Below are 14463 nucleotides of genomic sequence, written 5' to 3'. Positions count from 1 at the left end.
CATCTCCCACCTCTAGTGATCCATAGGCAGCACCCTGGTCTGCTCCAGGAGGAAACTGAGGCAGCAGAGTTAACCCCAGGGGGTGACCATTCCCAGGAACGGGCCAAAATGAGTCACATCACTTATGCACAGCTTGTCTCTCTGGGCCCCTAAAAGTCCCTGAGCCAGAGACACAGTGTGCCCTAAGCTGCGAGGCATAGCACACACTCACTCCTTCTCGCCTCCTCCCACCTCAGCTGCTGGAGACGGATCTGGAAAAGGAAAAGGAGAGGGAGCAAGAGACGCAAGGCCTGGCTTGGGCTATGCAGCCTTCCAGTTCTCTACCGCATTTCATGGGGAGTCTGGGTTCTAGTTTTTTCTTCTTGTATTCCTTGTCCAAGGTGTCATGGCAAAAAAAAAAAAATCCACCCTTCCTAAAAGGCAAGCTCATTCAGGGTCCTCCCGCGGGTCACTCCCCTTAGCCCCAACACCACGAGATGAGCCCCAAGCTCATTCCACCCAGGGAGTCTCTTTCCTCTTCCACCAAGAGGCGCTCGCACGCTAACCCAACACTGAGCAACGGCATCCTGCTGACACAGTTGCAGCCCCAGCGGGAAATGCGCCGCCAAAAGGGATGGTGAGTACGGGGCGGGGGGGGCATAAGATGGGTGAAGCCAGGAAGGCTAATACTCACCGGGCATCGGTGGACCAGCCAATACGCCTTCTCCTGGCAATCCAGGGCATACCTGTCTGCCTTATTCCTTTCCTTCCCAGTCCTGAAAAGCCAAAAGCCACGTAAAGCCCAGTAAGACTTCGGATCGTTTGCTCAGTGAGGTACCCCATTGCTGATGACCCAGACCACTCTGCCCACCTCTCCAAATAATCTATGTTTGCCAAAATAATAATCACACCAAACACCAATATCATATGAATGTTAACTCATTTAATCCCCCCAGTGATCTTGTCCCCCTGACTTAGAGGCTCAGGGACTAAAGCAAAGAGAGACTGAATATCCCCCTCGGAAGGTCACACTGTTGGCAAGGAGCAGAGTGGGGCTCGAACCCACATTCAGCCCCCGAGTCCAGCTCCTCCTGAGAGCCCTGCGCCGCCCCCGCTCCGTGACTGGCCCCGGCATCGAACTCCACCCCCTGCACTACTACCGTAAGTGTGGATGTCATTCGGGGCTGCCATCTGACCCCTGGCTTCATGTTTCCCTGCGCTGATAAACAACACCGGCGACATCTGGACAAGTGGGCAGCAGGCCATGCCAATGCTCACTGACGGGGAAAACGCCGGGTCTCAGGGGGTCCGTGTGTCTCCCTGTTCGTTCCGTTCCATCGCTTCAAAGACCTCGTGCCAAGTCAGGGTTTTTCCAGACCCCACTGATTATCATAAAAGGCTATTTATTTTCCCTCTTAACTCTGTCCCTCCCCCTCCCCACGATGGAGAGGAAACGATGCTGTGCTTTCCTCCCACGGAAGCCGGGCCACGTTAATGATCGTGCCATGGGTCCCATTCAGCACCATTTCCACGGCGACCAGCACTCGCACGCTGATGCTTGTTTTCCCAGGCAACGTGGGATGACGCACATGCCCTCCACAAGACAGAGACGGCAACTTATGTGCCAGCTAATGGACTGTGACTAACGTCACCACATCCAGGGAACCAGATGGGTGGAGAGCACCATTCCGGCAGGCTGTTTTGCTAACCTCCTCTGGAAATTAAATATAAACACTGTCATTTCAACTCCCCCTTGCCAGCCTAACTGCATTTTCCACCAGGTTAATGGCCCTGTGTATGCAGGACGATGGGCCATAGATGGCGTAAGGTGCTCCGGAGTCTCCATCCTGCTGGAGAGCCTGGTAAATAGAGTCCGTCGCTAACTGACAGCAACAGTCCCTTTCTGGCTTTGCTCTGCGGCTCTTCTGCGACAGATGTAACTGGAGGAGAGTCACGATGAATGGAATCCGAAAGAACCAGTAAACAAGCAATCATCTTAGGTTGTCATATATGATCTTTCTTAGCAACGGTGGCGCTTAGTCAATCAACCAGTCAGAGCCCTGGGCGTACATTGGTGAACCAAAGAGACTGTTACAGTCTGAATGTTCGTGTGCCCCTCAAAACTCAGGTGTGGAGGCCCTAACCTCCCACGTGACGGTATCTGGAGATGGGGCCTCTAAGAGGTAATTAGATGAGGTCACGAGGGTAGGGCCCTCATGACGGGATTAGTGCCCTTGTAATAGGAGACACTCTCCCTCTCTCTCTCTCTCCTGTGAGGACATGAAGGCAGCCATCTGACAGTCAGAAATGAAACCCTGTCATAACCTTGAGCTTGGACTCCCCAGCCCCCCCAAACCGTGAGAAAACAAGTATCTGTTGTTTAAGGCACTCGGTGTGTGGTGTTTCGACATGACCGCCTGAGCTCACACAAATACATGCTCCGTGCCCTTGAGTAAATTTTGGTCTAAACACTGAACAAATAGGAAATAAATATAAAATCACAAATTGCATGATGAGCTCTCAGGAAAAGTTCAGGTGTTCTCATGCAGAATCGGGGAGGGCCACTGCGGTGCTTTTTAGATATGTCTACAATTCTTCGACGCTCCTTCCATGGAGAGGAAGGTCTGTGTCCTCCCCTCCTGGAAACCAGGTGGGTTTCTCGGGGCTGCTTCGACCAACACAGTATGTCAGAAATGGCCCTCTGTGATTTTTGAGGCTGGGCCATAAAAGGTGGGACAGCTGCCACCCTCCTCACTGGAATATTTGCCCACGAGGCTTCCGAGCACCTGTAAGCAACGTGACTGCCCCGGTACCAGCATGCTGCGAGGAAGCCCAAGGCAGCCAGAGAGGCCCAGAGGCCCCGTGATGAGGGCGAGAAATGCCCACCCAGTGGCTCCAGGCCCCCAGCTCCAGCCGTTGGACTGCAACCACTTGAGAGACTCAGACCCAGCACTGCCCAGCCAAGCCCTTCCCAAATTCCAGACCGACAGAAACCTTGAAAGATAATAGAACAACTTGCCGTTTTGAGCCACTAAGTCTTAGAATGATCTATGTTCACGCACAACTAATCAGCAAAGCCTCTTTGAGCATGTGACGTTTGAACTGAGAGCTCTCCCTCTGAAGGGTGACAGGACCCTATCTGTGTTTTGAAAATGGGGGCAAATGGGAGCAGAGAGAGCAGTTGGGAGGATACGGCCATGGCCTGGGTGACAGTGAGGTTGGTTCAACCAGGGTAGGGAGGTAGGGGCTGACAGAAGGGGGCAGGTGGGGTGGAAGGAATTTTGCCAGGGTTGGCAAAAGGACCAGATAACTAGACACTGGGCATGGGGGTTTGGGGGTGGGAGGTAAATGGGGTTCCTTGCACTGATGTGGGTAACACTACAGGAAGAGGTTTGGGGTATGAGAGAGAGAAACATTCAGATATGAACAAGTGAAGTCTGAGGTGTGACATCATCGTGAGATGTTAAGTAGCTAGATACTGAGTCTGGGGTTCAGAAAAGAGGTGTGCGTGGAGAGGTTCAGTATAACAAAATGGCTACCTCAGAAGCCAACCCTATTTTGTGGTGAGACCCTCTGTATTAATCAGGACTCTGCAGAGAAATAGAAACAGTGGGAGATTAGATAGATAGATAGATAGATAGATAGATAGATAGATAGATAGATATAATAGATAGGGGCACAATCTATTTATTTTAAGGAAAAACACACAATCACACAATTGAGGAGGCTGGCAAGTCTAAATTCTATAGGACACAGCAGGCTGGGGACCCAGGGGAGGGTTGATGTTGCAATTTGAGTCCAAAGGCAATCTGGAAACAGAACTCCTTCTTCCTCAAAAAACCTGTCTTTTTTCTTAAGACCTTCAACTGATTAGATAAGGCCCACCCACACTGTGGAGGCAATCTGTGCATTACACAAAGTCTACTCATGTAAATGTTAATCTCATCTAAAAAATACCTTCACAGGGGCACTGGCTGGCTCAGTCAGCGGAGCATGAGACTCTTGATCTCGGGGTTGTGAGTTTGAGCCCCACACTGGGTGTAGAGATAAATCAAAAATCAAAAATTAAAAAAAAAAAACTTCACAGTGTCATCTTAGACTGGTGGTGGCCCAGCTCTCTAGGTACCATGGCCTAGACAAGTTGACACACAAAATTAGCTACTGCAGACACAAATCTGAAATTGGAGGCAGCCTTTGAGTCAAGCAACGGAGTCAGCGGGGAAAAGCCAGTGTCTGAGGAGAGAGCCTTTTATGAATTTCTCATCCCAAGGCATCTAGAAGTGATGGAGGAGAGGATGTCCTATGACATGGGCAGCACAGAGCTTTATCTAGGCTGAGGCCAAGGCCTGAGTGGTGGGGCCTTTGGGAGCCACTGAGAATAGCCCTGAGCTGCATAGGCAGCTAGCGTGTTCTGAAAACCATATGTCAGGATCTGCAGTCCTCAGGATCACTGGGCTATCTTGCTCAGAGCAGAGAACTGGAGGAGGACGAGGGGGTTCCAGCCTGGGGTGGAACCCAGTAGAAACTCAAAACTGGTGCACTGACTGGAACAAAGTAATACTAGTCCAGGCTCGACCATTCCCTCACAGAGTGACCTTGCCACACACTGTTTAAACTCTCTACGCCTCAGTTTCCCCATTTGTGGATGTGAGGGGTGACAAGAATTACTGCCGTGAGCACTTCCCTCTCACCAACAGGAAAGGAGACCATACACAAAACTCACCAAATGAAGCCTTATGAACAAATACAAGTGATGGGAAGTTAGAGCATTCCCCGCAGCTGCCCTGTTTCAGACATACCTGGGCAGAAACATGTCAATGGTGAAAGGCCCATGCCAGGTCTCTGAGTAACGCTCCTTTATGTGAATCTCAAGCCTCAGAGCAGATATTCCCCCTTCAAGGCAATAAAGCCATCTGCCATTAGAAGTTTTGTGTTTCCTGAACCGGCATTCCTGCATAATAGTGCTGCCCTCTTATGATGGCTAATTTCATACATCACCTTGACTGGGTCATGGGACACCCAGATACTTGGTCAAATACTACTCTGGGTGTGTCCCTGAGGGTGTTTTCAGATGAGGGTATTTTAACTTGAAGGCCTGAGTGGAACAAAAGGGATGACACTCCCCTGGATGACAAGGAATTCCGCCTGCCTGATGGCCTTGAGCTGGGACATCAGTCTTCCCGCCTTCAGACTCAACTAAAATATCGGCTTCTGGGCCCCCAAGCCTGTCAGCCTTCAGACGAAGCTATACCGCCAGCTCTCCTGGGCCCTCAGCCTGCCAACTGCAGGTCTTGTGACTTCTCAGCCTCTGTAATTGTGTAAACCAATGCCTTATCATGAATCTCTCAATATACATACATACATATATATCCTACCATTTCTGTTCCTCTAGAGAACCCTAACTAATTCCCCCTACTCCAATCCTGAGGCTGCTTGATGAGAGTCCACTGTCCAGCCCAACTATGCACCAGCAAAGGTAGACCTTCCAGAAACTGGACCTGCCAGAGTGAGCGAGGTGGGCCAGCCAGACTTACCCATTTTGGTAAAATCTGGTATGGGTCCCCAGTTATTCCTGACTCCCCAAATCACAGGCACACAGTAGGATTGTACATCCCCACCCAAACGCCTTTGAAGTTGAGCCCAACCATAGGAGGTGCTGCTTTGGCTAATGAATTGTGAACAGAAGTGACATGCATCACTTGTGACCTGCACGGGCTCTGTCTCCCTCTGCTCCAGCAACAGGCAAAGCCTGGATGGTGCTGCTCCCACAGCATGGCTTCTGGAGTGGGCACAAAGCACATCAGGGCCCCAGCTAACCCACAGTGGACGTGTAACACAAGCAAGAAATGACCGTGAGGTTTCGTGCTTCCAGGACCTGGGGGCTATTTGTTACGACAGCCTGACCTTGTCCTGACTGATTCTCTCTCCCCAACATTTACATCTGGCTCTCACAGACAAGGCAGAGCCTTCCAGGGACTTCCGACTCCAGTTCTGAAGTGGACAGCCGGCAAATGAGAGCAGCAGTGGGTGGTTCTACCGTGTGAATCCGCTTAAGATCTTTTTATGCCTCCCTGTGGCCCTTAGCACAAAACCCTCTCACGATCTGCTCCTGCTAACGTCTCGGGTCTCACTTCCGTCAGTCCCAGGCTCTACGCTCTCTGCTTCCACTATGCAGAACTGCATCAGGTAGGCGTTCCCCTGACTCCAGACCCTGGTGCTGTCTGCTTAGAAGATCCTTCCTCACACCTCACCCCTCCTCTGCATCCACCACTGGCATCCTTCACCCAGAAACCTCCTATGTAGCCTCCAGGTTCAATGTTGTTCCTCCAGCTCCTTCTGGAAACCCCTGTGTGAGGCCCTCACCTCAGTGCAGCATCACAACCTGTGTGCTCACCCGCCTGACCCCGGACTGTGCCTTTATATTCCCCATGCCTCGCCCAGGATTGCACACATAGTGCCCAATAAAGGTTTATTTTAATAAAAGGAAACAAAGAAGGAAGGGAGGGAACAAGGGCGACCAGTGGACAAACATCACCTTTCGCTTACCTGTATTGCTCTTTGGCCTGCATAATGACAAAGTCCCATTTGTAGTTAATTTTTTTGTTCAAGAAATTGTAATTTTCCTAGAAATGGAAAACGAAAAGAACACTAAACCCCATGACATACACTGTGTGCAGAGGGCAGAAAGCTCTAAGCCTATGAGGGCATGCTTCTGCCCAGCAGCAACCTAGCCCCAGCCAAATGATCTCCCATCTCAGCTTTGCAAAAACATGCATTCAAAGGGTAGCACCGAATTCTCAAAAAGCCTTTACAACAAAAGCCACACCCTGGCTTGGATTTTTTTTTTTTTAAATAAATGTATCCCAGATTTGATTAGGAAGAGGAGAAGAGAGTGGGAGAAAATGCAGAAACTCAATATTCAACGACACAGCACCACAAATGCACAAAGACAAGTCCTAACATTGGCATGATGCAGACTCTTCCAAAAATATGTTTGTAAAGAATAAAAACACAGCAAGATTGTTGCTGTCTGCCCAGAAATCCAGACTTTTGAGGGCCAGGGTGTATTCTTTGAGAAATCTGATTCATCTGGCCTAAAACAAAAGCTACACTATTGTTTTCCCATCACAAACTCATGTTTAAATCTGTTCATCCCATAATATCCATTATCATGCATATTAATTGTCTCATTTTTCTAGGACAGCAAAAGGAAGGTAGTAGCTATTGTGTGTCCAGTAGCCACCAAGGCAAGAGCTTAAATTACAGCAGGAGAAACTGAAGCTTGACATGCGGAGGAATTTACTTCAGGAGCTGCTTCTAAACAGATGGATGGATGAAGGGTGGATGGAGATGAATGGGAGATGGATGGATGGTGGGTAGATGATGGTGGATGCATGGATAGTGGATGGATGAATGGTGGGTGGGTGGATGGACGGTGGATGGATGGTAGATGGATGGTGGATGGATGGATGGATGGGTGGCTGGATGGTGGATGGATGGTACATGGATGGATGGATAGACAGTGGGTAGATGGATGGATGATGGACGAAGTGGGGATGGGTGGGTGGGTGGATGGATGGATGGATGGATGATGGATGAAGAGTGGATGGATGGATGGTGGATGGGTGGATAAATGGATAGATAATGGATGGATGGATGATGATGGTACATATGATGTAGCAAACGGGGAAGAGGAAAAACAACAGCTCGAGACTTTATTCCAATTATAATAACATGTACTTGAAAACATCTCTGTACCTTCTCATATTCTTCTAAAATCCCTTTCTTCTTTATATTTCGCTTGGCTAGATAGATGGCTGGAAAAGAAAGCGATGACATTTTCCATCATCATCGTAGTTTAAAACTACCTCGGCAGCCTTTATATGCATGAGGCTGCTGTGCTTGGCTTGGTAGGAAGAAGTCTCAGCAGAACCCTGGTCCCTTCCCTGGGAACACTCCCAATACAGATGTGAACTGACATAAAGGGCGTGATGACAGCGAGACGAACGTCACCAAAATGTGGCAAGTAAATAAGCAGTGTGTTAAGGGGTACCGAAAGCATAGGGGGGTGGAGTTTTACCGTAGTCTGTATCTTCAGCCGGCCACTGCTGGGTGGGCCAGAAATACGGCGTCTACAAAAGAAACCAGGAAACCATGGTTAAACACTGGGCTGTGACTGTCCCCCTGGGCCCCCAGCCCTGTGGCTTGGGATGAAACAACCTTAGCCCCCCTCCCCGACCATTTCTAAAGTTCTGATGTATGAGGATATGAAGCCACACGATGACCTTCTCAGGTAAGCTTAATCCCATATTAACCTCAAAGTCAAGGCCAAGACCTACCTGAAATCGGTACAGGCTGTTGTCGGGCTTGAGAACGAGATTCCTGGGATCTTGCAGGGGGTAAATGTAGCCATACTTGACAATAAAGTTGCCCAGGTTCTGTGCCTCTGAGAAGAAACCGTTAAGACATGGAAGTCAAGAGCAGACACCAAAGGCAGAAGCTCATTGCCCGACGCTCACACAGCACCCCAAACCCCAGGAGAGGTGCCCCCATCCTCACAGCACTTCATCCAAGGAGCGAGGGCAGTGGTTCCTGAACTTGGCTATGGGCAACTATGAGCTGGGGAGCACGGTAAGAGGAAGATTCCTGAGCCGACCCCCGAGAAGGACAACTCCTAAGTCCAGGGGGAGCAGTGAACCCAAACATTAATGGGTACCACAGGTGGTCCACTGCAGGTGTTCGGAGAAGCTTCTCTGGGCCCTTTGGGTCTGGAGACGTCCCCAGGAGCAGGGAGACAATGTCTCTGAACAACAGAACATTCCTTGCTCAAAGAGGAAAAGAAAGAGGAGGCCATGCCTACAGTCAACTTCTATCCCACGCTCAATTCTGCCTGCCTCCCAGGTCCAGATCCCACAATCCACCCCGGCTCCTCCCCGCCTCACTTTAATTCCCACCCACCTCCAATGTGCTTGGAAACACAGTCTCGTTTCTGGATTTGCACCAATTAAAGGAAAACCTTCCTGGCTCTTTCTCAGAAGCGCCAACGAAGCAGGTGTCCTTTCATCCAGCACTGAGAGAGCATTCCATCCCTCCAGGCCTTGGGCTCAAGGACCCAGCCCACATCCCATCCCTCTTAGCCTCCAAAACTTGATAAGACTTTCTCACCAGCCCTCCTTCTTCATGTCTCACTCCCTCCATCAGCGACAAGCCTCATGTTTTATGCCTTGTTGTACCAACAGCCTCTTTTCCAGTGGTCTGTCAGATTCTTTCTGTTCTGAGCCATCCCTCAAATTGCTGCAAACATTTTAGCTTACAGAAGACTATGCTCAAACATCCCCATGGCGGGGCGCCTGGGTGGCACAGAGGTTAAACGTCTGCCTTCGGCTCAGGGCGTGATCCCGGCATTATGGGATCGAGCCCCACATCAGGCTCCTCCGCTAGGAGGCTGCTTCTTCCTCTCCCACTCCCCCTGCTTGTGTTCCCTCTCTCGCTGGCTGTCTCTATCTCTGTCAAATAAATAAAAATAAAATCTTTAAAAAAAAAAGAAAAGAAAAAGAAAATGACTGAAAAGCCATTTAAAAAAAAAAATCCCCATGGCTTCCTACTGCTTGTCTCCCACATAAAGTTTGGAATTTGCAGGGGCACCTGGGTGGCTCAGTCGGTTAAGCATCCGACTCCTGATTTCAGCTCAGGTTGTGATCTCTGGGTCCTGGAACCAAGACCCACGTCGGACTCAGCGCAGAGTCTACTTGGGATTCTCCCTTTCCCCTCCCCCTGCTCACTCTCCAGCTCTCTCCCTCTCTGAAATAAATAAATAAATCTTAAAAAAAAAAGCTAGGAATTTGCAAACATGCCAACTATACTCCTATCCCTACCCCTCCTCTGCCCTCCACACCCAGGTTAAGTCATTTCTCCCAATTTCCCCTCGTTCCCGCTCCCTGTCTCATTCATTCCATTTCTACACCACTGCTCTTGCTAGTTCCCCCTCCAGGAAGACAGACCCTCAGGGCTTCCCTCCACAATTCACAAGCGTCCCTTCTTTCAAAATCAGCTGTCTGTGCACATCACCCCCTCCAAGAATTCTGTGTTGGCTGATTCTTCCCCAAGTATCCATTATTCACGTGCTCTCAGTATTTTGTATGAAACAATTCCCCCCCCCATCATGCCTTCACTTTTGATTCGGGTCGTTTCACATGTGAATGCCTTGTCTCTCCAGTCAATTTCTCAGAGACCAAGGTTAAGCCTCCGTTTAGTCTCCACCCTCCAGAGATTCTCTGGGGGCCCTGCACCCACGGCCGTCCTTGTTGCCGGAGTGCCAGACGGGCTCTCACCCAGATTGGAGATCCAAAGCCGCTGGGCGATCCACTGTAGAACGTCGCTTCCTGCAAACCAGAAGTATTTGGCCATTGTCAGAGCCTCCCAGCACATCCCCTGACCTCCACACCCTCCTCCACGCTGTGGCCTCACTTGTCTCCTCTGGACTCAGCTGGGATCTCGTCCCTCTTCTGCTCCAAACTTTCAGGGACTCCCCTCCACGCCCCCCCCTCCCAATGATTCAGGGTCATCCAGGATCTGACTCCAGCCAGATTTCCCGTTGAACCGCCTGCACGCACCCTCGGTCTTTACGTCTCTGGTAGTACTTCTTTTCTTACCTTACAACAATTGGTGCATAGACTATCAGTCATCAGATAGGAAGGAAACAGCCTAAGTCTCAACACTGAAAAACACCCAGACTCAAGGCCTGCTGTCTGTGGGGCTCCAGATGGACCCTGGTCACATGAAGGGGAAATCAGAGCACGAGATGGGAGGAAAGGTGGGGATGAGCTAAGGGTGAGGGGATGGTTCTCCTAGGCTCCCAAGTTCCCAGGCAGATCTCTGAGGAGTCAGAAAATTCTCAATTCAGACCTGGCCTCTCAGGTCATTGCAAAGGTACTCCGGTCAAAGCAGGAGGATGCGATGTATTTTGGTAACACTCCGCGGGCTGATTTATAACTTTAGACAAGGGGATGTGGACTCCACTTCTAGTCTTTTAGGGGCTGGCCTGGGAACAATGCAGAGTGAAGACTGGTGTGAAAAAAAGCAAGAGAGGAAGAAAGGGACAAGATCAGGAGAGATCAGGAGAGAACAAGCACCCCCCCTCCCACCCGTCCCCCAAAGATTCAGATTTATCTAAGGGCCAAAGCAAGCCAAGTTCCACCAACAATCCAGAACTTTTGTAGGACCCCAGGGAAGCTCTTGCTTCCACCTCACCCTGGGCCCTGCAGCCCCATAAGCAGAACAGGCTCCTTGGAGGAACAGGACAACAGCAACTCCGAGGAAAGACAAGAGGCCCTGGAACCAACCATCCCAATTCAGACGCCATCTTGCAAACACCAAAGACCACATTTCCTAGCAACTTCAGCCTGCTTTACAAAGGCCAAGCTTGGAATCTGCCTGCATGGGAACTGACCCGCAGAACATACAGAGAAGAAGGATCTGGATCTGAGACCCCAGTGCCTGTGCCTTTGTGGCTAGACCATTCCAAATACTTCCCTCCTCAGCGGTAGTAAAGGGGCATTTCTTCTGGGCCCCTCCAGCAAAGGGAGGGGAGCCACTCACACACTCTCTGGGCTTAATTACCTGCCCACGGCCTGGCTGAGGATGGGCAACTTACCTTCCTCTCCATGCCCTGGGGCACGAGTGTCCAGACATTATCTCTGTCTATGCCCACATGCCCACTGTTATGGCTTTCAGTGGGTTCTCATCTGTTCTTAGTTTTATTCGCCCCTGGTCGGCTGTTCTAAAGCAAAATTTTTCATCTAAACTCCTGTGTAAACTCCTAGCTAGGACTGGGTGTTTCAGACTTTCCACCTGGGGTCTCCCTGAATGCCACTCAGAGGTATGCAGACCGAGAGAGACAGACCCAGGCAGACAGCAGACAGATTAGTGCTCTCCACCAAGGAGCCGAGGGGTTTCTCATCCACTTGACTGCTTCCTAAAATAGACCAAATAAGATTACAGGCCACCAGCATCTGCGCCACGTGGTCTGTGCTAATAGCGTGGCCGGCTCCCACGTCAGCCACCTTCGTTGCCAAAGTCCTGGGTCACCTGCCATCCGAGGAGCTGATGCTGATTACCCAATTTGCTTGTATCAGCGCTGACGCAGGACCCAAGGCTTCTCCCCGAGTCCTGTTCCGATGGCCGCTAACACCCACAGGAGGAACAGGAAGAAACACGGCAGGCGGGCAGCCTCGCCCAAACCCAGGAACCAAGCGCACCCTGTGCGCAAGGAAAGAAAGTAGCTTTTGCACTGATGGCGGATAAGGGATGGACACTGGGGTCAGATCCAAGCTCAGCCATGTGTAAGTTTAGTGACAGGGGGACCAGCGGCTGAACCTCTCCTCTTGTCCATGGCCCCATCTGCAAAAAGCAGATGGTCCCTTCGACCCCGAACTTGATGGTGGGTATTTAGTGACACGGTGTGGGAAGCTGCTCGCCATCGCCACACATCGAGCATCCATGCTTGCTGACCACATGCTCAGTACTATCTCACTGAACTCCTGCAATCGTTCTCTTCGACAGGGATTGCTAGTCCTGCTTTCAAAATGAGAAGAGTAAGACAAGGGCTACACAGCTTGAAAGAGGCACCTGAAGGATTCAATCCTAGGTGGCGTGTCTCACGTCCAGTACTCCTTGCACGGTGCTAGACTAGCACTGACCCACGCATTCAAGAAACTTCTGTGAAAACCTCCACCCTGACCAACATAGGCTAAGCATGGGAGTTAGCCAGGTGAGCAAGACAAGGTATCTCCCCTTGAGGGCTTCCCAATCCAGGGGAGAATTCAGGCCAGAATTAACGACAACCAGGAGTGGAGCGGGGCAGGGGCAGGGGTAGGGGCAGGGGCAGGGATGCCTTCGGGAAGAATCAACCTAAGTACATCTTAAATGTTGGGGAAAATGCAGACCCACCCTGAGAAGTCTGCCCATCAATCCCCGCTCTCTAGGCACCTGTGCAACTCTGCTTCCTAGCCCTTCCCAGTGTGGCTCGTCACTTTCCTTTTCTTCTGTGAGCTACTCTGTCCAATTCTGATCAATTGCTCTTTTGTTCCAACCAACCCAGTTGAATTTCTGTTGTTTGCCCTCAAGGAAACCTGAGTGACACATTGCTGGCCGGGGCACTCCTTCTTCCAAACAGACAGAGAGGGAAACAGGAGGACACTGTGAGCCAGCTTGCCTCTGCCAAGACCACGGCACCTCGAGTGAAAATAGTCAGCTCGTGGTGGGGGAGAGAGTGAGCGTTCACGAGGAGCGGTGCGGAGTGGCGAGGCCCAGGCCCGTGCTTGGAGAGGCTGTCTGATTCGGCCCACAATGTATCTCAAGAAACACTCTCTGCCGATATCCTCAAATGATGCTCCCTTACCCCACATCCAGAGGAAAGAGACAAGAGCCACTGGTTCTGTTCCGGTGGGGTACGTAAGACGGGTGTCAACAAGAATCAGGAAAGAGTGGAGCAAAGACCACGTTTTTTTCTGCCGGAAAGTACTTTTTTTTTAAATGCTACCTAATTTCATTAAAACAGGCAAAACAGAAAGTAGCAGTAAAAGCTTTTTAAATGATCTCCTGGGAGGGATGGCTTCACAACGTGACCTATTAGTTCCTTTTCTCCTTTCCTTTCTGACCCCTTTCCCAGAAGAAGCCCGTGGTCCAGGCATCAGCAAACTTCCTCTGTAAAAGGCTGTCAATACTTTTCAGTTTTGCGGGCCAGGATTCAGTCTCTGAACAACTACCTAGCCCTGTCATTGTAGCATAAAAGCAGCCAAAGATAATACAGAAATAGGGATGTGGGGGCGCCTGGGTGGCTCAGTCAGTGAAGCTTCTGCCTTCGGCTCAGGTCATGATCCCAGGGTCCTGGGATCGAGTCCAGCTTCGGGCTCCTTGCTCAGGAAGGAGTCCGCTTCTCCCTCTCCCTCTGCCCCTCCCCCCAGCTCGTTTCTCTCTCTCTCTCTCTCTCTCTCTCTCAAAAATAAATAAATAAAATATTTTTTTAAAAAGTGGGACATGGTTGTGTTCCAATAAAGCTTTATACACAAATACAGGCCATGGGCCGAACCTGGACCTCGGGCTAGAGATTGCCAACCTCTGTGTGTGGACGGTTCCAAGCCAAGACTAAGTCACAAAATACACTACCTGTCATGGCGTGAGGGACGCTGGTGACCAGAACCTTCTGGTTCTGCATTCTGACCCCCGTCTCCGGGTTCTGCATGTCCTTCACTAGGGCTTCGATCTGCAAAACAGAACCGAAAACACTGGCTGACCAGAAGTGTCTCAGAAGCCAAGCAAGGCCCCTGTCTGCAGCACGGAGGGGGCGAAAGATGCAACGAGGAACACCGGGAGCTTACCATCAGGAGCTTGTGATCTGGACGGATACGGAGTGACCACAACACAACCAGATTCAACGTGTCCTTCACAGACACAAACACCCTCGCTGGGTGCGGGAGCTCAGAG

The 14463-nt window shown here is 50.6% G+C and overlaps 1 protein-coding gene across 4 annotated transcripts in view; it reads right to left on the bottom strand.

Annotated features, from left to right (window-relative positions):
* The window catches only part of RGS9 (regulator of G protein signaling 9), a 65292-nt gene that overhangs the window by 40555 nt on the left and 10274 nt on the right, over positions 1-14463 (bottom strand). For all 4 annotated transcript variants that reach the window (XM_045814063.2, XM_045814064.2, XM_045814065.2 and 1 more), the window contains exons 2-8: positions 14146-14242; positions 10311-10361; positions 8319-8425; positions 8060-8111; positions 7738-7796; positions 6526-6602; positions 674-755 (exon numbers count right to left, since the gene is read on the bottom strand). In XM_045814063.2, the coding sequence (XP_045670019.1) occupies positions 674-755; positions 6526-6602; positions 7738-7796; positions 8060-8111; positions 8319-8425; positions 10311-10361; positions 14146-14242 (525 nt within the window). The remainder of the gene's footprint in view (positions 1-673; positions 756-6525; positions 6603-7737; positions 7797-8059; positions 8112-8318; positions 8426-10310; positions 10362-14145; positions 14243-14463) is intronic.

The sequence above is a fragment of the Ursus americanus genome, chromosome 23 (assembly GCF_024610735.1).
Source record: "Ursus americanus isolate L20-20 chromosome 23, mUrsAme1.1.p, whole genome shotgun sequence".
Classification (NCBI taxonomy): domain Eukaryota; kingdom Metazoa; phylum Chordata; class Mammalia; order Carnivora; family Ursidae; genus Ursus; species Ursus americanus.
The sequence above is the reverse complement of the archived record's forward strand: the minus strand, read 5'-3'. Positions and strand labels throughout refer to the sequence as shown.